Source organism: Cercospora kikuchii, assembly GCF_019650295.1.
Source record: "Cercospora kikuchii DNA, contig_00001, whole genome shotgun sequence".
Taxonomy (NCBI): domain Eukaryota; kingdom Fungi; phylum Ascomycota; class Dothideomycetes; order Mycosphaerellales; family Mycosphaerellaceae; genus Cercospora; species Cercospora kikuchii.
The window spans coordinates 1,331,046-1,352,274 of NW_025408582.1; the positions used below are offsets into that span (position 1 = coordinate 1,331,046).

Here is a 21,229-nt window from a genome sequence, read left to right on the forward strand (position 1 = left end):
TCAGGCAGCGCGTCATCCGAAGCTACTATCCGTGCCACCGCACCACCTTCAACCTCAATCACTAAGTTCAGCGCCGCATCGTCTATCAGTCAGCACCGTTGGATTGTCCTGGGCATCGAGCGCGACATGTCGGTGCTTCGAGATTGAATAGTGCGAAGTTCTGCCAAATGGGATCTGGACTGGCAATGGACTCTAGTCTGGGAAATGGAGCGAGTCAGCGAGAGGCGAAATTGTATGCCATCATAGGGAGAAAGGACTATCAGATCGAGGAGCTGCAGGAGGAGAATGCCGGCCTACGTGCAAGACTTGATGCTGCGCTGAAGCAGAACGTCCAAAGCAAAAACGCAACAATCGCCACTGGACGCCCATCTGGTCCCGCGTCGCCTGAAGCGAGTTCTGGCCCGCGCGAAGTATCTGAAGATGTCGACATTCAGACCCTCCGCCGCGCGCATAGGGAACTGCAATCGAGGCTTCAAAATCTCGAGGCTCTACACCGAGCATGTGAGCCCAGAATCAATGCACTCGATGCCAAATGCAAGGACTATAAGAACAAGGTACTCTTGTGGAAGCAGTATATTGACAAGCAAACGAAGGAAGGCCGGATACCACAATCAAAAGATGCCGAAACTGTTCAAAGAGATTCTGCTCCGGCCGAGTGTCAGCCCGTCGATGGCAATCAGGCGCGTGCTGCGGATCTCATGCCGCCCCAGCAACGTGTACTCGAGAGAACCCGGGATCTAGAACAAAGACAGTCCGCGTTGCCCAGTGCGAATTCGAGTGCAGCGCCCTCGAAGAGTGTTGGAAGGACAGATGTCGATGAGCCAGTCCAGACCTGCGAACCTCACACGCGTGTCACCTCCAGTCAGACCACTGTCGAGGAGACACAGCCTCCAGCACGCACTATTGATGAGATTCCGAACAGCAGCGACGATGAGCCCGAGTTAGTATCGGAACGCTGTCTCAAGCGAAAGGCGGGACCACGAGCTATGAAGCGATCGCCTGCCCGTCGAATAAAGCTGGAGCCGAGATCGCCAGATGGCGCTGTTCTGCTCTCATCTGATCCACCCCTTCCTGGAGATGCAAGATCGCCCAGGATCGCGCCGCTGCAGCTGATGTACTCTGACCTTGATCGTATAGAAGTGCCAAAGGTCACTGACCAGCACCCGCGACGCGTCGAGAGCATTCAAGACCGTGCTCGTTCAGTAGAACACTCAAGGCCTGCGCCGCAACTATCCAGGAGCATGTCCTCTCGCTCGGAAGGCAATCTCGACACTCTCGCGAGGGCAGCAGCATTGGTACCCACGACGATAGAGCAATCAGAAACACCTTCAAAGGTCGCCGCGAGGGAAGAGTCGAGTACAATCAACAAACAAGTCTTAAGGCCGATCAGTGTCAATGTGCCTCGATCAAACGGTGGCATCAGGAATACTAAGCGCAAGTCAAAAGCCAGTGGGCTCAGAGGGAAGGTTGGCATCCTGTCGGAGGACGGCGATGATTCTAGTCAGGTCAACGCGGCTACCGAAGATACTGGAGCACCGCCCAAGCATCAGGATGATAAGCTCGCTGGCCTGCTTATGGGACTCCCCTCGGACACCACACCAGCCTCATCTCGAAGCGTGAGGAGGTCCGCGCGTCATTCGCAGGTCCGGACTCTAGCACAGCCTCCAACGCCGCTCTCTGGGCTCAAAGCCAAGTCTCCAAGCAAATCACCTTCGAAGCGACTGCTACCTCGTGGAATCGAGCCGCCTCCTCGTTCTCCACAGCCAGAGGAGGAGCCACTGCGTCTGCGAGACGTGAGGACTCTGAGACGTGAAGACTTCAAGGTCAACCCCAAATACCTTGGAACCGACATGGCTTTCGCCGACACGCTTCGAGGGCGCGATGAGCGTAGAAATCTGCACGTCTGCACCAAACCAGACTGTTGTGGCGGCGCAATGCAGAAAGTAATGGCTATGGGCGGGCAGAAACTCACCGGCAAGAACGATGCTCAGGTTCTCACCGAGTACCTAGGTCCTCAGTTCAAGCAGATTATGAGCAAGTATGGAACGACAAAGCAGAAGGAGACGGTTCTGCAGGCTTATGCGCATGTGTTCGCGAGGGAACATGGGAAACATCGACAGGCATTTGAGCGGCAAAGCACACCACCTGGATTCTGGAGAACAGATTTCCCGACCACGCAGGAGGATCTTGAAGATCGGCAGAAAGCGCAGGAAGCTGAGAGACGAGAGGTCGAGGCTCGATACCGTGAGGCTATGAGACCGGGTGGTCAATACATCTTCAGAGACGAATAGTTGCATGCCCGCGGTGGTTGATCAAAACATGGTCCATCCCTTGAGAGGCACGAATGGCCCTCAGCGCAGTACACTTGCTACGGAGACGCGATATGACAATGTTCGCATTGTGTTCAGGGTATCTCGGTCCATAAAAAATGATGTTCGTTCCCTTGCAATGACCCGTCTTATCCTCCAATTGGAACGCCTCGCATCGTGCCGTTCATAGAACGTCTCACCTTCCCAAAAATTCCCTCCGCGGCTGCCTCTGCCGTAGATACACGAACAGTCAAACAGATCTTGATACATTGCATTCCATAGCATGAAGTTCATCGCACGTAAGTTATCGCGTTCACTTTGCAAAACTTCCAGAGTTGCACCAACGCTCCAAATCTTCAAGCCTCGATCGCAGAGCCTTGACCTCCGTTTTCAATGCTGCGTTCTCCTTGCCCAGTGCACCAATATGTTCGATAGCACCATTCAGAATCTCGCATTTGCTCGGTTTGACACCTTCTCCAATGCCATCGCCTGGTTTTCCCACCCCACCAGCACGCTTTGATGCCAGAGCTGGTACAGTCTGGCGGAGCTTGTCAAGGTGTGCATTCAAGTTTTCTCGATATCGTCGCTCGACAGCAGTGTGAGGGATGCGTTGGCGTTTTCTGCCCCGAGGTTTAGCCTCTTCGGTTGGTACGTATTCTTCGTCCTCGTCTTCGCTGCCAGAGCGTTTGATGGATGGTGTGCCGGAAGCGTTGGTCAATCTTCTGGTCTTGAGATCCGATGCTGCAGGCGCTGTGATCGATCGAATTAAGCTCGGTCGCTCTTCTTTGATCACAACGGGCTCTCCGTAAGAGCTTCGGGGACTCTGAGCGGAAGAATGTGTCCTGTCTTGACGAGGTGGTAAATTGAGCGGATGGTGTACGGTACCGTGTCGCACTGGATGATAGTTGTCCAGCGGCTCACTCATGGGGAATCCAGCAGTTGAAGGTGTGCCCATCTCCATATCTGACCCCCAGCTGGTCTCTGGTACGTAGCCCATCGGTGGCGAGATCAAAGGGCCCCCTTCATGACTGATGTGATGGTCGTCATAGTCGCGCGATTCAGCGTGGAACATCCTGAAGTCTGGGTCGTGTACACTACCCACTGGCAGCCCGCTGTTCTGATGCCAGTGATTGAGACTCATTTGATCGTGTGCGTAATGGCGTCGCCATACTTCGTTCGCGCCTTCAGACATCTGTTCGATTCGCCCGAACGCCAACATTGATGGCAGAGTCGTGGGGAGAATGGCGGTCATGAAGCAGAATTCTCAGAATTGGGTTTCAGCGATTCAAGGGTTGATGTGCTTGAAAAGGTTGAAGTGCGGCTCAACGAGCTCACAAGGTACAGTAAGCGACTTCGAGAAGATCGGAGGAAGGTAGTAATACCTCGAGGGCCAAAGGCAATACATACTGCTTGAGTTTGAACGACGAGGACCCTTCCCTGCTAAGGCTTCTTCGGGCGACAGCGGTAGACCACGAGAGGTCTGTTTTGCTGCCAAGGGTACAGGCAAGCCAGCAATCAGAAGGCTAGCGGCCACTTCGGTATTCACTTTGACCTCGCTGGGTGAAGCGAATGCGACCTGCAAGCCCCGAGAAGCACCGCACCTGCAGGTCGAGGTCGTGCTGGACAGTTTCTCAAGGCTAGGCAGTGTTTGGAAATCTTGAGTCCGCCGCGCCGGTCAATGCATGGCCAGAGCAGTCGATGAGAGGAACCAGACACCATGACTTCCCAGTGATTGGTTGGTTATGCATCGGTATCCGAGCCGTCGAGCTGGATGCTGCGCGTGGCAGCCACATTACCTAGCAGGGCTGATAGCGAAAGCACGTTGGTTGATGAAGCACCAATCTCTGGTCAGAGAAACAGCTTGCGAGACGAACCGTGAAAGCTTTGGCCGGATCGAGTATGCAGCGGAGAACCTTGCTAGGCGAAGCAGCAGTAAGCAGCGCCTCATTAGGAGAACTGCACGGCGGCCTCTTTCGTCCATTAACCACATTTGGAGCAATGGCGCCGGCTAGCAAAAAGAGACGAAAGTTTGGGCGACCCTTGCCCCGCACTCTGCTGTCTCACAGTGTGGCTTTTCGTCGTATTCCTCAATGGTGTATAGTGTACTGAGTACATGAAAGTCCCTTGGTTTCTCCGCACTGGCGGTCAGTTGCGAAATGACGGCCGCCCAAGGGTCTGATTGGATTGCGACGGAGCCGCATCTGTAAATGCGCCTTACAACAAAACCGTCCTCAGGCAATGAAGTTGATCATCCGCACGAAGTTATGTGTATACTGCCTATGTCGCGAGCACAAGCAAAAGAAGATGTGTACTGTATTTCCACACGATTTCCGCGACGCCAACACTTGTTCGTCTAAGGTAGCTGCGGGGTGAGCATGTCGAGCGCGTCGTTCGCAGCGTTGGACCATCCCGCCCAAGCTAATTTAGAGCTCCATGAGCGTTGATGGAGACTTCGCCGTCTTCTTCAATTAGGACGTTGTGTCCTGCGCCGGCGGCCTGGATAGTGTCTAGAATCTTCGCCGGTACCGTTGCGGCGATGGCGGTGATAAGATGGTATTCGTGGCTGCGAAGGAGTCAGCGGTCGCAAACACAGTCCAGCTTTCGGAACACTCGCGTTATGAATCCTCCAGCTTCTATGATGGCTTTCTTCGCATCCTCCATGATCGAAGCAGGGGTGTCTTTCGGATAGCTTATTATGACTTGGTGTTTCGGTTCCACAGCGGCGGCGGCGAAGATGGCCAGCAGCGCCAAGAGAAGGGAGCTGATAACGAGCTTCATTTTGCGTTATGGTGTTCAGCGTTCAGACCTGGGATGTTCTGCTAGAGGATTGACTCGTGAAAGGTGATGCAATGGGGTGATGTTCGTGTTGTACAGAGCACCGTCGCGCTGCTACCATTTAGTTGCCTTGATGAACGCCAGGGTCCACAACGTCATCGCATTCACGTGACAGGCTCCGACTTTAGCTCTGCACTTGCACTTCGCAGCTCAGTTCTCGGCATATCCACCGCTCGACAACGCATCAACTCTCCAACTCTGCGACACCGACCCATTACTTCAAGAACTTCGCAAGCTCAAGACCCACGGTCGTTGGGTTATCATCGCGTTTTCCGCCCAAGACATTCGCCGCGCGCGCGCATCGGGAGATCTCAGACAAAGGCAAGTTCGTGACAGCGCAACACCGTATTGTGATAAGAGCGGCTCGAGGCTGGTACGGCAACTGTGGAGAGCAGAATCCGCTCGAGTACTCTGAACGCCCCGGTGGTGGGGGCGGTGAATGGCAGAAGGGTGAATGGTCAGAAAGAGCTTCGGAAGCGCACTGGGGATATATTGAAGCAAGCCACGGTTTAGCTAGCAACCCGACTACACTTCTTGCATAACTCGTCCTGACCAAGGGCTGAAGAATCCTCGCACCGCTCGCTTCGCGCTTCGCGGATACTGTGGTGCTGTCGGGTCCTCCACGTCACACGCTCGAGGCTGTCTCGAGTAGTGTTTTCTACCGTCCCGTCACGCCGGGACAGTCTTCATCGAAGCAACTAGATAGCATATTTGTGCATCACTGCGTGCTGAACTTCCATCTCGTGAAGCCGTCATGTCTTCCAGATCGCCGCGCGGCTCCTTCTCAGGCGGGTCTTCTGCTGAAGTGGCCGCCGACTTCGAAGAATCTCTGAAAGATCTTCAGAGTAACAACAGGTACGAGATCAGCAACCTGACTGTCATCGCCAAAGAAAATACGGAGCACGCGCAGGCAATATCGAAAGCACTGGAGAACCACATCAAGCAGGTAAGGACAATAGGACACTACACAATCGCCTACACTCACGTGACGTTCTATTTTTGGATTCAAACTGATATCGTTTACTGCAGACGTCTCCAACGCGCAAACTGCCAGCGCTCTTCGTTCTCGACAGCATTGTTAAGAATGTAGGCACACCCTACACAGTCTACCTTGGTCGGAACCTCTACAATACCTTCATGGAAGCTTACACACTGGTCGACAACGCGACAAGACGCCATATGGATGCGATGCTGCGAACGTGGAAAGAGCCCGTGCCCGGATCTATCGACCCGCGACCTGTCTTTCCCCGTGAGACTGTTCAGCCCCTTGAAAACGCCATGATCAAGGCTAGGGCGGCGCTGGAGAAGATCAGGCAGTCGCAGACTCAGTTTCAAGGCGTGGCAACACCACCTCAGCAGAACCGCCAATACCCTCGGCCGCCTTCTCACACTCCGCAGCCAATGTACCCAGGTCACCCCGTTCCGCAGGTGTGTATCTCTGCCGAGCTTCAGTCGACCATGTCACTGACCGCATCACAGGCTACACCACAGTCTCAGCCGTATGCATACCAGCCGCCACTCACAAACTTGAACAACGAGATCGAGAGCGTGAAGCGTGACATCGACTCATTGATCCCAAGATTTCAGTACCAGCTTGCAAGTAGGCCGCACGATGTAGGTCTGCAGACTCAGTTCAACGCGCTGAACCAGCTGCGCAACCTCCTCAACATCCAGCGTGTGAGCTCTAGCGAGCTTCAGCAGATCAAGCAACAGGTCTCCTCTCTGGCGCCGGCAGTGCCAGCATTTCCACCGCCCGTGCCTCCTCCGCAGGTGCCCCAGCCGCAGTGGCAGACACCGACACCACTTCCTCTCGCATTCCAACCGCCGCTCCCGATCCCGACTGCTACGCCTTCGCACGCTGGGCCACCACCAAATTTGACCCCTGACGCATTGAATGGCTTGCAAGCATTGTTGGCCGGCACACAAAAGCCTAGCACACCGCAGCTGCGCGCGGCCATTCCTGGATTTCACAACGCGAGTCACTCCCAGCTCAATGCAGTTCAGAGCCATACTAGCTCGGCACCTCAAGCCAACGATGCGGCAGATCTGATCGCGTCTTTGACGAAGGCCGGGCTCATCAAGCCTGTCTCCAGCGCTGCACCGCCTGCCAATCCCGTGGCAACGGCACCAGCTGCATCAGATCCGACTACAGAACTGTTGAAGTCACTTCAAGCGGTAGCGCCACTTCCTTCACAAGCCGCGACTCCATTACAGTCACACGCTCAACCTGTACGAGCGCATCTTCAAGTGCCGATCACAGCAGCGAGTTTGAAAACCTTCCGCCCCGAGCTAGTTGCCGCGATGTACGATGCGTTGCCAAACCAGTGCAGCACTTGCGGACGACGTTTTCCCACCACCGAAGAAGGGAGGCAGAAGAAGAGTCTTCACTTGGACTGGCACTTTCGTACAAACCAGCGTATCGCCGATCCCAACACCAACCGCGGCCACCACAGGAATTGGTTTCCAAATGAGATGGAGTGGATACAGCACATCGAATTTGATCCTTCGACAACTACCGCCACTGCGAAGGAAACCACGGAAGCAGCGAAGGCGCAGAAGAGTCCGCAGGAGCAGGTTGTCCGGGCCCCAGCTGGCATGACTAAGAGCACATGCACCATTTGCTACGAGGACTTACATAGCACGTATTCCGAGGAGCATCAGGACTGGGTCTTCGCCAATGCTGGGTACATGAACAAGAAGATCGTTCACGCGACGTGTCTCGCAGAGTTGACAAAGTCGCAACCAGTGGCTAGCATCGACAGAGGAGCACTAGCTGCAGCGCTCGCAAGCGTCAGTGCCAACCAGCGAGAGCGCAGCTCAACGCCGGATTCATCCCTGGGAAAGAGAAAGGCTGAGACCGAGATGGCAGGCAACGGACCTCGCATCAAAATGCAGTGAGGCATCGACTGAGACAGCGAGAAGTGTACTTAGATGAGTTTGTTACTTTGACGAGCGTGGCGCTGGTGGTGACAGTTTGCTCGAATTGTAGCAACAGCATGGGAGGAGGAGTTTCAGCATAGCCAGCGAATCACAAAAGCCGAATTTCGGCCGTACTGCATCAATATGCAACTTCCGTTCCACTTTCACACATCGTTGCGCTGACCGAAACATCAAAAATGGCAGATCCGGAAAACTTACCAGATGCACCAGCATCAACACCAGATGCGCCACAAGTAACACAACCAAGCACACAACCCTCATCACGACAACCAAGAAATGCCACAAAAAACCAGACGCTCAGCGAGTTCTCCATCCGCAAACCAGATTGGGTCTATGTTCGCCTTCAACACCTCTCCTCCAAGACAAACCAATCGCTCGATGGCGTCACCGCACAGTTACACTTGAACGCTGCTCTGTCCTCTTTCCTAGGTCTCCACGGCTCAGCAATTCCAATCGACATCTTACACCTCCAAGAACAAGACGTCTGGATCAGAGCGCCGGCAGAAGAACGAGCTGCAATCATCGCAGCTGTGGGCAGTTGGATCAGCAGCAGTGGTGAAGGCTGGCGCGTGCGAGGTTGGAGTCGCTGGAACGCGAACGCTTTTGGTCGAGATGCAGGGCAGGATTTGTTTGATTGAAGGTTTGAGAGTCAAATAAGAACGATGACCATCACGACGATTACATGAATCATGGCATTAGAGACTCTTCAGAAGTTACATGTCAAATATTGGCCATTATCGAAGGCTCGAGAGCGTATGCTCTGTGACAACTAGTGTACAGCATTAAAAAAAGTTTCTTTCTGACCCCTTCTCCCAAATGCTGTTGTGCTGGGCCTGTAGGCTGCCCATCTCAATACTGCAACGTGCCTGCTAGAAATGCCCACGAATCGTTAAAATCAAGATGAAAGTACGAAGCATCAGTTGTTCGGCAAGTCCAAAACACCCAATTGTCGCAAGCGCTCTGGGTTCATTTCTCCGTAGTTCGTCCGCTGGGCAGCCTTTTCTGTTTCATCCTGATCAGGACTGCCAGTGGTAGGCGGCGTCGCAGTCTGCACGGGTTCATCGCTGCGCGAACCAGGACGACTTTGTGAGCGTGCGGCTCCTTTGATAGAGAAGCCGAGATCTTCGTGATTTGAAGCGCCATGCATGTCGTCTCCCTCATAGGTTCGAGGAGTTGCTTGCTCGCTGTCCATGCCCGGTTCAGTGACCGGCGGAGGAGGGGGAGGAGGTGGTGGTGCAAAGTCAACCGGCTCCATACGCTGCTTCTTGGCGGCAAGCTCTTCGTCGGTGAGACCTGAGGGATCGTCACGCCTCCGCTTAAGCGCAGTATCTTGAGGAGTAGCATCCACCGCATCATCCATCTCTTGGTCCGACAAAACATCATCGTCCACAGCGACTGGACTGGCCACTGCGGGCGGCGGTGAACCTGATGGGGTCTTGCTGCCATCCTCGCCGCTCTTCTCCTTCTGCGCCTTCCTCTCCGCTCGTTTCTGGTCGGCCACAAGCTTCTTCTTCTTGGCTTTCTCGAAAAAGGCCTGACATTGCTTCTTGACATCCTTTGCTCTCTTGTCACTGACCTTGTTGGGATCTTCCACTCGGCCTTTTCTGAAATCAGAATCAACGACTTGTTTGGCAAACTCCTTGGACCAGCGTTTGAGGTCCTCCTTCGGCAGCTCTTTCCGGAACTTCCCTGCCACATGCAGGATGTGGGGTTGCAATGCGTTTTCGTACAGCTTCTTCTGCTTTTCCTCTGGAAGTTTCCGCCACTTTTCCTCTTTGCGCTCCTTCTTCGGCGTCTCGACAGGAGTTGAGGTGGCAGAGGGCTTAGCCGGTTGATCCTGTTTCGAGGCGACAATGTTCTTGATGAGATCTTGTAAAGCCATCTGATCAGTCACCGCCTTCGGAGGTGGAGGCGGAGGCGCCGCATTGGCAGCCACAGTCGGCCGCTGCCAAGTTGTTGTGCCATTCTGTGTGTAATAGTAGGTGGCGCCATTGGCAGCAGTCGCTTCGAACCAACCAACAGGCAAGCCATTTCCGGGTGGGGGTGGTCGAAAACGCCCGGGAGGTCTTGTGAAGCCTGGACGCGCTGGCGCACCTGCTCGAGGACCTGTCGGCGCTACTATGCGCTCGGGCGATTTAGATCGTGACCGAGATTTGCTGCGTCGTCGCTCCCCATCTCGTCGATCTGCCTTGCGGTCGGGAACAGTGTTGGGGTCACGTTTGACACGTGGTATACGGTAAGCGACCTCCAGCTTCGACCACGCTTCTAGCAGTTCTCTAGCGCGAAACGCCACTCGTTCATCCTCATTCTCAGCCAAAGGCTCGATAGCCTCTTCAATCTTCGAATCCTGGATCTTGTTGCGGGTGAGCCTCGGCATGGTGTCTAGAATGTCCAGGATCTGAATGCACACATTGGTGTCTTCCTTGAAGTTAGACAGAGCCGTCTTGAGTATGCGATACCCGTGAAAGCGAATGACCCGTTGACGGACCTTGTCATCAGTCGCGCGTTGTATGCGTGTCAGGAGCTTGACCGCAATCCACTTCTCCTTGCATTGCATGAGGGAAGACATGACCTTGTTTACGCCTTCTTCGTCGAGACCCCTAGGCTCGATGTTGTTGACGTATTCCTCATCGTCCTCTCCAGCCTTCTTCTTGCGAGGGCGCTTGGCCACGGCGGTGTCCCACGCATCAGCGTCATCAATGCCCAGAGCCTCGATGATAGTACTGGAGAGTTTCGTAGCACGCTCTGTTTGCGTCTTGCCACCAATGAAACCAGTACAGTTCGGTTCTTCGCAGTAACATGGCTGTGGATCTGCACCGTACCGGTCTACGTTGTAATTGAAGACAAGTTCCTCGCCGGCTTTGATCTTGCGTTCGGCAAATATGCCCATTCGAAGTTTGTCGCCCACCACCCATTTATCGACGTAACAGTTGGGATTACAGCTGTGATTGCAAAATCGTCCCAGGTTGCCTTTCTTCGTTGCGTCAACGAATTCGCCTTTCGACAAACTCATAAAGTAGAAGTGTTTTATTCCCTCCTCGTCATACTGGTGCAATCGCCGCCGGAAGACTTGGTCACCAATAACCTCGCCGATGTATTCGAAAATGAAGTCGTTAGGCCGTAAGTCGGTATTCGCGCGGAGCCCGTAGCCTTTCTTCTCCGTTTTGAAGACCGAAACATCAGCGTACTGCTTGTTGTGGAAGCGTCGGTTCTGGCAGGCTGAGCCGCAACTGCAGTCGCCGATACACTCCATCTTCGTCGCGCGGTTGATACAATCGCTATCCTCGCCGCAGGCCTCATTTGTCCGCGATGATGAGTCTAGAACGTGTATTAGTATAATGTTCTTCAAAGCACAATCCTTCCCCATGACATGCGAACAACGTACCCCATTCTTCTGCGCAATCACATTCGAGTGCATGTTCAGTGGTACCCAAATATTTATTCGCATACGTGCACTGCGGCAGGACCTCGAACGTAGACTTTGATTCTTCTGTGGTGTCGGCATGATCGAAGTACAACCGTGCACTTCGTTTTTCAATCTTGTGCGAAGTCGTGCGCGACAGCTTTGGCGGCTTGCCCGGCTCGGTCTTCAGTGTGACTTCGCCGCCAATAGTCTCTTCGTCGTCCGTTTTGATGGCCGGAGAATCAGCACTCGCTCGTGACTTGATGGGTGACTTCGACCGTCGCTTCATGCTGGACGGCGTGCCACTGCCACTAGCCAGGCCAGAGTTGACCTCCTTGGTCGCCGCCGCGGAGAGAGGTATGGTGTCCATGTCTACGCCTTCCTCTTCCTCTTTCAGCTTCATCTCCCGTACTTCCGACTCCAGCAGATCCTGCTTGATTTCACTGTCGTCCATTTTGGCGTCGCGGAGGTGGTGTCGTGGGAAGGCGTGGCGCGGAGAAGCAAAAGGCAGCTTCACGGATGGCAACCTCTCCCTCCAATGACGCCGGACACTTGACACCTGAAAACACACGTGCCACCAGCAAAATCACCTGCGCATGTCTCGTCGACGCCGTAACCCGCGCTCGGCGTCAGTCTGTTCGGCTACCTGGGCGTCGTTGCGCAAGGTGGAAAAACGCGCATCGGTGGCGCGGAGCGCGAGTGACTAGCGGCGATATTCGAGTGGGTCGCAGCGATAGGTACGCGATGCGTTCGAGACACTTCGTTGAGCGGGAAACGGTAATCACGGTGTGGGAGTGATTCGGAACTTGACTTCATTCAGTATGTCTCTACAAAGTAATGTAAAGTCTGGAACTCGTTTCCGTACCAGTCGTGACTGATGTATCTTCAATTCTTGGGCATCCAATGTGGAGGGGAACCGAAGCACGCAGTCAGATACGAGCAAAGGAGTGTAATTGCGTGGGTTCACAGTGCAAATGGGAAAGATGAAGGAAGGCGTTTTGGAGAATGGCAGGATGCTGGCTTTCGGCAAACTTCCGCTTCTCGAGCCAAGTCCACGGCAGGTAAGTTAGACACTATAAGTATCCAATTCCATACGGCGCAAAATTATCGACGTACACTACCTGACCTTCAAGACATGGTTCCTTCAATTCCTTTCGCGTTGCTCAGAATAAAGTCGTCTCGCATATACGACCGTGAGGTTCATCATCAGATCTTAACGCGTACCATTTCCTCCAAATCTTCCTCCTCTTAAATTCATCGCCTAGAATGACATTTTTTGCCCTTGCCCCATCGTGGAAACGTCAGATTCGATGATTATTATACATGAAAATTAGTAATAGTATGAACAAAGGAAGAGAGAAACAAGATGGTCCGTGATTCGTCGGCCGTTGGATGTGTCGATGATTGTGCAAAGCGTTTGAGTACCTTCGGGCTTACGAGCGTTCGCTTTCGTGGGAACGTGGTCTGTCTACAAGGTCGTCCGGCGGGCGGATGCTGGGAATGTCTCGTGCAGCGCTAGTCGTTTCGTCACGATGTCGAGAAATTGCGGCTCTTGCTGGAGTATCTGGTGCATTAGATCGGCCGTAGGGCGATTCGTATTCAGTGCTCGTCTCAGGAGGGCGGCGGATGGGTGAATCGTTAGGCTCTGACTTTGTCGACCTTGCTCGTCTGCGTCGCCCAGATGAGGATCCAGGTTGCGATTGACCGCCGGTCTCCAATTCTCGAGCAGGAGTGAGCATAGAAGCTATTGGCATCCTCGTGACAGGAGGCAGGGAAGGCCGTGATTCTCGTGTCGGCTCTTCTTCTACAGCAGCAGGCGGCGGTGGTGGTTGAGCCTGTTGAGTCTGAGCTTGGGGAGTGTTATGTGATACCGGACGCGACAGCGACACTGGTCCAGGCTCGCCATATGACACTGCCGAGGCAGCTGCTGCTTCCGCTTTTGCTAAAGCTTCTGCTTTGGTTGGGCGACCACGCTTCTTCTTTGCAGGCGGCTCTGTTGGCGAAGGCTGGGCATGGACAGCAGCGGACATTGGAAGCTTGGGTCTGATTTCCCGGCCAGAAGATCCCCCAGTGAACGAAGCTTCATACGGGTAAGCTCTCTTCAGCGTCGGAATAGGCCCTGACAAAGGGCTTGGGGCCATTGCACCCATTGGCGTTCCCACGGACACCGGGAGGGTTCTTCGCATCTCTTCGAAAGCATTGCGGCATGAGTTGAGCGAGCGTCCTGTTGATGTGTCAGCATCACGTAGACAGTATGATCAGTAAGTGGGGCAACAATGTTAGTGCAGCAGGGAGTTGTTTTCGTCCACGCCGTGATGCTCACCCGGTGGCAGTGGGGTTTCATCCCAACGAGGCTGTAATTGTACATTCTGAATTACGCTAAAGAGCACATTTGCTGGAGGATTGGCGGCTTTGATGATCTCGGCCAGTAAGTAGTTCTACACCCATGTCAGAAAAAAAACCTCGTGCTACCAGGGTGTCGGGTTCGCCGACGTGCAGCAGCGACGGACCTTTTCATGATTAGACCATGGCTGTTCGGGAGGTGTTGCCATGCCGGGAAGAGAAGGGGAGGGAAGGACAACGAGGCTGGCAATTAGAAGGCATACGTAGTCGCACAGATGTATCTTAACAATGGTCGGCAGTGGGCGCGTCGGGGCTCGTTCGGTCGTGGCTGTTCTGCTCTGGACAAAGGAAAGCGCGGCAGCGAGCGTTAGGTGCGTGGTGGGCGAAAGCAGCAGCGAATGCTCTGTCAAACGAGTGTATGGGCAGGCGCCCCAAACGATTAGAGAAGGAGGTGCATCACGACGCCGGCAGCCGACAAGGCACAGAAACAAAGGTCGTTGGATCCAGAAGAAGGGATTGTCCATAGAGAAAGCGGTGGTCGGAGAGGTGAAACCTGGATTCAGCATGTTGCGCATCGTGCGCATAAGTCTCCTGCAAGGTGCGTTTCTAGCTGGCCTTGTGCAGAGTCCAAATTAACACCATGCGTCTGAGAGGAGTCAGGACGGGCTACCCGCTGCGACTGGCCCTGGCGCTTGTTTGACGCAGTATCGTTCAGCCGCCGCGAACAGGTCGCGCGCTGACATCTCGTCGTGGGCGCGCCGGCGAGGTGGCATCGTCGCTGCGGTGCGCGCGCGCTGGAGGCTGCGGTGTGAAGACGAGCAACGTCGACCGGGGTCAGAGCGGAGCTACACACAGGGCAACTGCGATCGCTGCTCGGCATCTGCTGGGTCCGTGCCTGCTCCCGCGTGCTCGGTTCATCTCCTTCGTTCGTAAGATACACCTCGAAATGATACGCTGTGGCACGCCATCTTCGACATCTGCTGCTGGCGACACCTCCAGCGAGCCCATGTACATGCACAACAGCGACGTCTCTGCACCCATTCATTCTTCCTGCGCGTCTGCCATCCGTCAGGCGGTTTTGACCTATCGCTGCGGAATAGCCGCTGTAAAACAGCAGTTGGTGCTATGCCTGTGCACGTTGGCGGTTCGCCGTCTCAGACGCAGGAGGAGTGCTTAGTATGCTAAAAGAGAACAGACTAAACACAACCCGCCACTGAATGGCGTGCACTTCCTCTCTATCCGCCCGGACCGCTGCAGGATAATAAAACTGAAAGACTTTTGCGTCGACGATACCGAGCCTGCTCTTCCATGACACCGACCGCACATTCGTCATCGCGCTCTTGGGTCCACAACCATCGCGTGCGCCGTTAAAGGCTCTGCATAGAGTGCTCCATCACGAAACGGTGGCATTGCCCTCGTATCGGGCCATAAGTCCACCTATATGATCGGCTCCGCCTGGCGCATTGTTTGCCGTTTGCCATCTTTCGCGTCGTCCCAGTCGCAAACTTGGTTCAACTATCTTCCTGGCAGAAACTCTGTATGGTCAGGGTGTATGCACATGGTGCAATTGCGCACGTCTTGCACAGTCATCCCATCGTCGACACATGCAGGAGCAGTTTCACTGGTCGAAGTGAGCTGCATGATCCTCGGGTTGTGGGACCAGTAAACGTTTCTCTGAGACACTTGCATTCATCTTCGATCCTTTTAGACTATGCTGTTGGTCTATTCAGCCTACTACTACAAGAGATTTATACAATGCCTTCGCCATGTTAACTCCCCATTCGCTAATGCATTCATATAATCTTTTACCAGCTGTCGAAAAACTGGGAATCGTCGAGACAAAATCATGCAGCTTTAAGCTTCTCTTCCTTCGCCTCTTCTGGCTTGCCCTTGAGCTGATCTTCATGATGTTGCTCTTTCTTCTTGCCCTTCCCGTTGCCGTTACCATTGGTGAGCTGCTCACGCTGCTTCACAGCGCGCTCGCGCTCTTTCATTCTCTGCTCCTCAGCCTCCACCATGTCCATCCATTGATCCTCGCCAGCATATCGTTCGTGATGGATCTTCTTCTCGATCATGTGCTTGTGTGTAGGATCGTTGGGGTCCAGAACCTTGACAGTCTCCCATCTGCCGCTGCCCTTCATGCGATCATTTCCTTCGAATGCCAAACTGATGATCACAGCGGCGAGTGTGAAGCCTTGGGCGTACACACGCGCTTGTACGAGCTTTTGTTGTGTTGACAAATACGGGTTCTTTCCAACGATTCCCATTGCAGCAGAAATCGATGCAACCCATGATCCCATGACGATACTATATCTGTTGTCCGACAGCCAGGCCTTCACCTTCTCACTCTGCGTCCGTTGAGCATCGAGCTGCTCTTGTAATGACGATTGCTCATCTTGGTAGTCTCGCCCGGGTTGTCGTGAAGCTTCGAATCGTCTCGAGTAGGAGTCTGCTCCGATGATGGCGGCGAAAGTTCCTGCAGAACTGACCAGGAATGCGCGAAAGGGCAAAGTCAGGCTTCGGAACGCTGGGTAACGCGCTGAAGCGGCGTATACACCTAATAAGCCTGCTGCGGTACCGGCAGCACCACCCCCGAAACCTCCTCTGAGCGTTGCACTGTGATGATCGTTAGCTTCGTCACTTGCATTGGCTGGTCGCGTGAGAGCGATTTCATACTTATAGTGCTGCTGCTCTTCCTCCTTTGTCGTGATCTTCATTCTGGCTGTGTGCGAAGAGAAGTATTAGGATAGATGTCGCGCAATGGCAAGCGAGGAATGGCAGCGCAGAAAAGAAGGAAGCAGTTTGCGCGTATATGATGAGATCAAAAGCATGGGCGGAAGTATAGCGGGACTCGCTCGATGATGACTTCACACGTCGAAGCTCGGACAACTCTTGCGAATTCTCGCCTGCAGCCCTAACAAGGGTCTGCCGCTAAGCAACCACCAACTGCTGCTTCAGGCAGCTTTGTCAACTTTTTTCTGCCTTAATCAGCTTCGCGTGCGACCACGGCACAGGATGGCGCAGAAACCGCATGCTGCCCGGTCGCGTCCGGTCGACGTCGATGCGAGTGGCGAAGATATGTCGGAAGAGGAATTCCACAGCGAGGAGGATGCCAGCATGGACGACGTCTCGGGCAGTGAGGACGAGCACAGCGATACCGAAATCTCGGACGAGGAACCAGCCGAACCCGGACAGACCTACGAGCAGCAGATTGGCAACCTCTCATTCGGCGCATTGAAGCAGGCTCAAGATGCTGTGTCCAGGAAGCGGAAGAGAGGATCAGATACCACGCCAGATCAGGAAGACAAATTAGCAGCACTGAGAGATCGATTACGGCAAATCAAAGAGCAGAAGGCTAGCAAGACATCGGAGACCAGCAAAAGCGCGAAGAAACCAAAGCCAGCTAATCGTGCGCCCAGCGACGATGATAGCGAAGACGATTCAGATTCCGACTCAGACTCTGGCCCATCTGAAGAGGATGCGCCGAACAAGTCACGTACATCGAAGCATGCCCCCGCCGCGCAATCGACCAAGTACCAAGTCTCGCGGAGAAGGCAAGTGGTAGACGTGCCCAAACGAAATATTCGAGACCCTCGATTCGACGCCTTCCATCAAGGTGCACCAACCGGAAACCTCGACAAAGCCTACAGCTTCCTGGTAGACTACCAAAAAGATGAGATCAAAGAGTTGAAAGCAGAGATCAAGCGCACAAAGAGCGAAGAGGAGAAGGACGTGCTCCGCCGAAAAGTCAACAGCATGGAAAATCGACTGAAAGCCAAAGCTGCCAAGGAGCGAGAGCAAGAAGTCTTGCGGAAACATCGTAAGGAGGAGAAATCGAAGGTGGAACAAGGCAAGACACCATACTACCTCAAGAAGAAGGAACTCAAGGAGAAAGCGCTCGTGGAGAAATTCAAGGGCATGAAGAGTAAGGAACGACAAAAGTTGATCGAAAAGAGGCAGAAGAAGGAGAGCCAGAAAGAGAAGAAGAAGATGCCTGAGGCGAGGAGAATGGCGGTGGGTTGAAAGGGCGTAGTCGGTCACAGAAGACGTGTTTCATCATCACCCCGTATCTTGACACGCCCGTCGATGCACGCTGGCCGCGCGTCAACCAGCTGCTTGCAGAAAGCCACCAAGCCACCAGCTTGACGTTTCCGCCTATTCGTGCCCTGGTCTACTGCTCGCTCTCGGCACGTCGTCGTCATCTTCTGACGCTAAGTGACAGCTTGGTGAACTTCACCAACCAGGTCCGTGAGAACTTAGAACCGCAGGTCCATGCTCATCATGCGTTGCCGCCTCGACAAAGACCAAGACGGAGAGAAGAGAAAACCACGACAGCCAAGCGGCCCGCACTCTCGCTCGCTCGCTACCAAACGACAACTTGGCAGATCGACTTTGCTACTCCTTTTGAAACCATGGACGCTGTCTTCAGCATCGGCCCAGGGGCCCTCTAGCTCCGGACCGAAGCGAAACCACGAACCAAAAAATCAACCACGTGAACATCAGCAGAAGATGACAGACGACGTTCTAGACTCCAAATTGTCACACCTGTGCGCGGTCAGATCATGGTACTCCCCTGCTTGGGACACATTTTCGGTCAGCCCATATGCAAGCCGAAGTACAGGCGCAAGAGGGCCAATATGCCGATATACGGCGCTAGCACAGCTGCACAAGATTATATTTTGCTACGTCGCAGTCCATAAGAGCAGCAAGCAAGCAAGTCTTCAATGCTGTAGGTTGCATACACGGAATGTGGCCAAAAGATAGTTCAACGTAAGATGATGTATTACTATTCCATCGTCTCACCTCCACCTCCCATTCGATAAAAGCTACTACCGAATAATACCTAGCTACCACCGCCGCTACATCTCTCCTCCCCATTCGTGACCTCTCTAAACCCCACAACATCTCTGTTCTGCGCCAGAGTCCGCGAGCCCAAATACATCCTACGCCATTAAATTCGCCAATAAAATATAGTCCTGAAGCTGGAACTCTCATATCCCCCTATTTGCAAGGGTCATCCGTCATATATGATAAAGTAGTCAGTCGGGGAATAAGAATAAAAACCGAGCCACAAAGAACACATAAGAGAAGATCAAAAAAAGACAACCAAGCGTGGGTGGTAAACAACAGGAAAAACATCTCGCATCATCCTTCCCGGGAGACGCTCTCGCTGACAGAAACGATCGATCGCTTTCTTCCTCATGAACATCACGTCACTCCGCATGAGTGACATGCTTTCAATTCTTTCGTGAAGATTTCTTCAGACATTCACCGTGTGCCGAAGTATTGCCTCTTTTCTCCACATCCATATCATGTCATAGAGATCCGGTTGTTTGGTTGTAGAATATGCCGGTCTGTAAAAATGTCCGCTAGGCAATGGGACCACGTCGTCATGAATGAAATAGGTCCCAGGCACGTTCGCATAGGCGGAGGAATTCCGCTCGCTTTTCCGCGCTGCTCATGTTCGTCTTCCAGTCATCCTCGTCTTCCGGATGCCCGCGTGCTGCAAATGTGGTGCGTTTGGGTTCAGAGCGATTGAACGCGGAAGGAGGACTACCATTATCGGCCTCGAATTCGTCGCGTCCGCGTCTTCGACCATTCATTGATTGAGTCCTGGACAAGTCGGGTCGAGCACCATACTCGTGTTGCCCAGGTCGTTGTGCACCGGAAGTTGTATGCTGGCCACTGTTCGGCATAGGAGAGGGTGGCGTTGGCGGTTGAACGCCACCATAATGAACGACCTTGGGCATAAGTTCATCACGTCCTCCTGAGAGTCCTTGCACAGCTTCCTCCGCAGATCGAAATCGTTCACGAGCGCTCAATGGTGGATGTTGTGATTGCTGTCGATATGAAGGTGGGAACCCAGGTGATGGCATTGCGGGTTGAACGTTAGAATGTGAAGAATGTCCTGGAGAATTGTTGTGCTGTCGTGGACCCTCAAATCGGTCGTTTGCAAAAACATCGGATATGGGGGGCAATCGATTATTAGTTTGTGTTGCAGGGACATGGTGGATGTGACTTGTTTGGCTCAATCCACTGGGTCCATGCTGTGCGTGACGGCTCGCAGGGTACTCGCCAGGACGAAGGCCAGTGAATGTCTGGTGGAGTGGCGCAGATTGTATCACTCTATCATGGGCGAATTGTGCGGCAGAGGGAGCTGCAATGGAAAGACCTGGCGGCGGTCCTTTTCGTCTCGAAGTGCCCGGCGTTCTCGCCCCCGTCTGTACGCCAAAGAGCGTTGTGTCTTGAGTGCGTGGGCCATCCTGCTCACCAGAGCTGCCTGACTTCCCTCCCTTTTGTCGTGCCTCGATGATCTGTCGTTGCTGGTCGCGAACGTCCATGCTCCGCTGCAGTTGTTCGCGTAGGGCCGGGTCGTGCGTCGCGAATCCAGGCGAGAGACAGGCGAGGCCGACGTCGTGGATGTGCAGGCCCGCTGACTGTCCAGAGGTCAATGGTGCTGAAGGTCGAGCTGTTTGGGGTCCGCGGTTCGCGGCCATGCTCGACGAGAGGTCGAGTCGCTTCGGTCGAGGTCTCGAGGACGCGAGCGCTGGTGATCCGGGCTCCTTCTTCACCTTGATCGTTGGGGGTGCGCCGTTTCGAAGTCTGTGCGGTATTAGCTGCTGATCGAGTCCCGGCGTTGCGCAATGCAACGTAGAAGGCGTGACGCACCCGTTGGGTGAGGTCTTGCTTGCATCAGCTGGCCGTGATGCGCTTTCTGGAGAACCGCCATTGCTGCGGGCACGCTTTGCTGCCGGCTCGCCGCTCGCGGCCGAAGCGTGATGTGTGGAGGGAGCGATTGCTGTGAACTGACGTGGAGACATGCGCTCGACGGAGGGGGCCAGCGTGGTGGGCGGCGCAGTTGCTACAGCGGTCGACATGGTGGCGGAGGAGCGGAGGGGTGGGAGAGAGTGAGGTGAAGAGGGCCGTCGCCCAGCGCCAATCGCAGCGGGTCGAGTGAGGCCCGGCGCAGAGTCAAGGTGTTCGCTCGATACAGCGTAAACTGGAGCAGCGATCGGCTCTGCAGCAGCGCTACCGAACCGCGAGCGAGCGAGGGAAATCGCCGAGGAGGGGTGGTATTATTGGCGTTCGCAGCACGGTGCTCTCTTGCGCTCTCTGTGCGCAGCGGGTGGGATCGACGACGGCGGCGACGAGCGCGTCGGTGGTGGAGGAGGCGTGGTGCTGGCGGTGTTGAGGCAGTCTTCACACGAGGGCGGGCGGACGAGGGAATGGGTCGCTCTCAGGCTGCTGAGACAGGCCGGTAATAGGTGATACACGACAGCACTCTGACCAACGAGCGGCACAACAGGGGTGGCACGCACAGCGCGGAAGCTGCGATCCTCTTCGGGCAGGCGTTGCTGCTTCTGGCGGAGGCCATTCGCTCGCTGGGCCCCAGGCGGCC

General features: G+C 54.4%; 9 protein-coding genes across 9 annotated transcripts; 4 read left to right on the plus strand and 5 right to left on the minus strand.

Moving 5' to 3' along the window:
* Positions 1–185: 185 nt before the first annotated feature.
* On the plus strand, positions 186–2,291 carry CKM354_000045100 (uncharacterized protein; the record flags this gene model as incomplete). Its single annotated transcript, XM_044795539.1, has 1 exon — positions 186–2,291. One exon carries the CDS (start codon positions 186–188, stop codon positions 2,289–2,291), a length of 2,106 nt encoding a protein of 701 aa, XP_044651474.1.
* A 331-nt stretch (positions 2,292–2,622) lies between these two features.
* CKM354_000045200 (uncharacterized protein) lies at positions 2,623–3,561 on the minus strand (the record flags this gene model as incomplete). The annotated part of the gene is made up of 1 exon (XM_044795540.1): positions 2,623–3,561. The coding sequence occupies one exon, from the start codon at positions 3,559–3,561 to the stop codon at positions 2,623–2,625; it is 939 nt and encodes a 312-aa protein (XP_044651475.1).
* A 2,337-nt stretch (positions 3,562–5,898) lies between these two features.
* Positions 5,899–8,042, plus strand: CKM354_000045300 (uncharacterized protein; the record flags this gene model as incomplete). Its single annotated transcript, XM_044795541.1, has 3 exons — positions 5,899–6,090; positions 6,174–6,572; positions 6,624–8,042. 3 exons carry the CDS (start codon positions 5,899–5,901, stop codon positions 8,040–8,042), a joined length of 2,010 nt encoding a protein of 669 aa, XP_044651476.1.
* A 218-nt stretch (positions 8,043–8,260) lies between these two features.
* Positions 8,261–8,722, plus strand: CKM354_000045400 (uncharacterized protein; the record flags this gene model as incomplete). Its single annotated transcript, XM_044795542.1, has 1 exon — positions 8,261–8,722. The coding sequence occupies one exon, from the start codon at positions 8,261–8,263 to the stop codon at positions 8,720–8,722; it is 462 nt and encodes a 153-aa protein (XP_044651477.1).
* Positions 8,723–9,000: 278 nt separating this feature from the next.
* CKM354_000045500 (uncharacterized protein) lies at positions 9,001–11,941 on the minus strand (the record flags this gene model as incomplete). The annotated part of the gene is made up of 2 exons (XM_044795543.1): positions 9,001–11,402; positions 11,470–11,941. 2 exons carry the CDS (start codon positions 11,939–11,941, stop codon positions 9,001–9,003), a joined length of 2,874 nt encoding a protein of 957 aa, XP_044651478.1.
* A 979-nt stretch (positions 11,942–12,920) lies between these two features.
* Positions 12,921–14,039, minus strand: CKM354_000045600 (uncharacterized protein; the record flags this gene model as incomplete). The annotated part of the gene is made up of 3 exons (XM_044795544.1): positions 12,921–13,711; positions 13,811–13,925; positions 13,998–14,039. 3 exons carry the CDS (start codon positions 14,037–14,039, stop codon positions 12,921–12,923), a joined length of 948 nt encoding a protein of 315 aa, XP_044651479.1.
* Positions 14,040–15,674: 1,635 nt separating this feature from the next.
* CKM354_000045700 (uncharacterized protein) lies at positions 15,675–16,547 on the minus strand (the record flags this gene model as incomplete). The annotated part of the gene is made up of 2 exons (XM_044795545.1): positions 15,675–16,446; positions 16,507–16,547. 2 exons carry the CDS (start codon positions 16,545–16,547, stop codon positions 15,675–15,677), a joined length of 813 nt encoding a protein of 270 aa, XP_044651480.1.
* A 298-nt stretch (positions 16,548–16,845) lies between these two features.
* CKM354_000045800 (rRNA-processing protein RRP36) lies at positions 16,846–17,853 on the plus strand (the record flags this gene model as incomplete). The annotated part of the gene is made up of 1 exon (XM_044795546.1): positions 16,846–17,853. The coding sequence occupies one exon, from the start codon at positions 16,846–16,848 to the stop codon at positions 17,851–17,853; it is 1,008 nt and encodes a 335-aa protein (XP_044651481.1).
* Positions 17,854–19,220: 1,367 nt separating this feature from the next.
* On the minus strand, positions 19,221–20,708 carry CKM354_000045900 (uncharacterized protein; the record flags this gene model as incomplete). Its single annotated transcript, XM_044795547.1, has 2 exons — positions 19,221–20,433; positions 20,500–20,708. 2 exons carry the CDS (start codon positions 20,706–20,708, stop codon positions 19,221–19,223), a joined length of 1,422 nt encoding a protein of 473 aa, XP_044651482.1.
* Between the last annotated feature and the right edge of the window lie 521 nt (positions 20,709–21,229).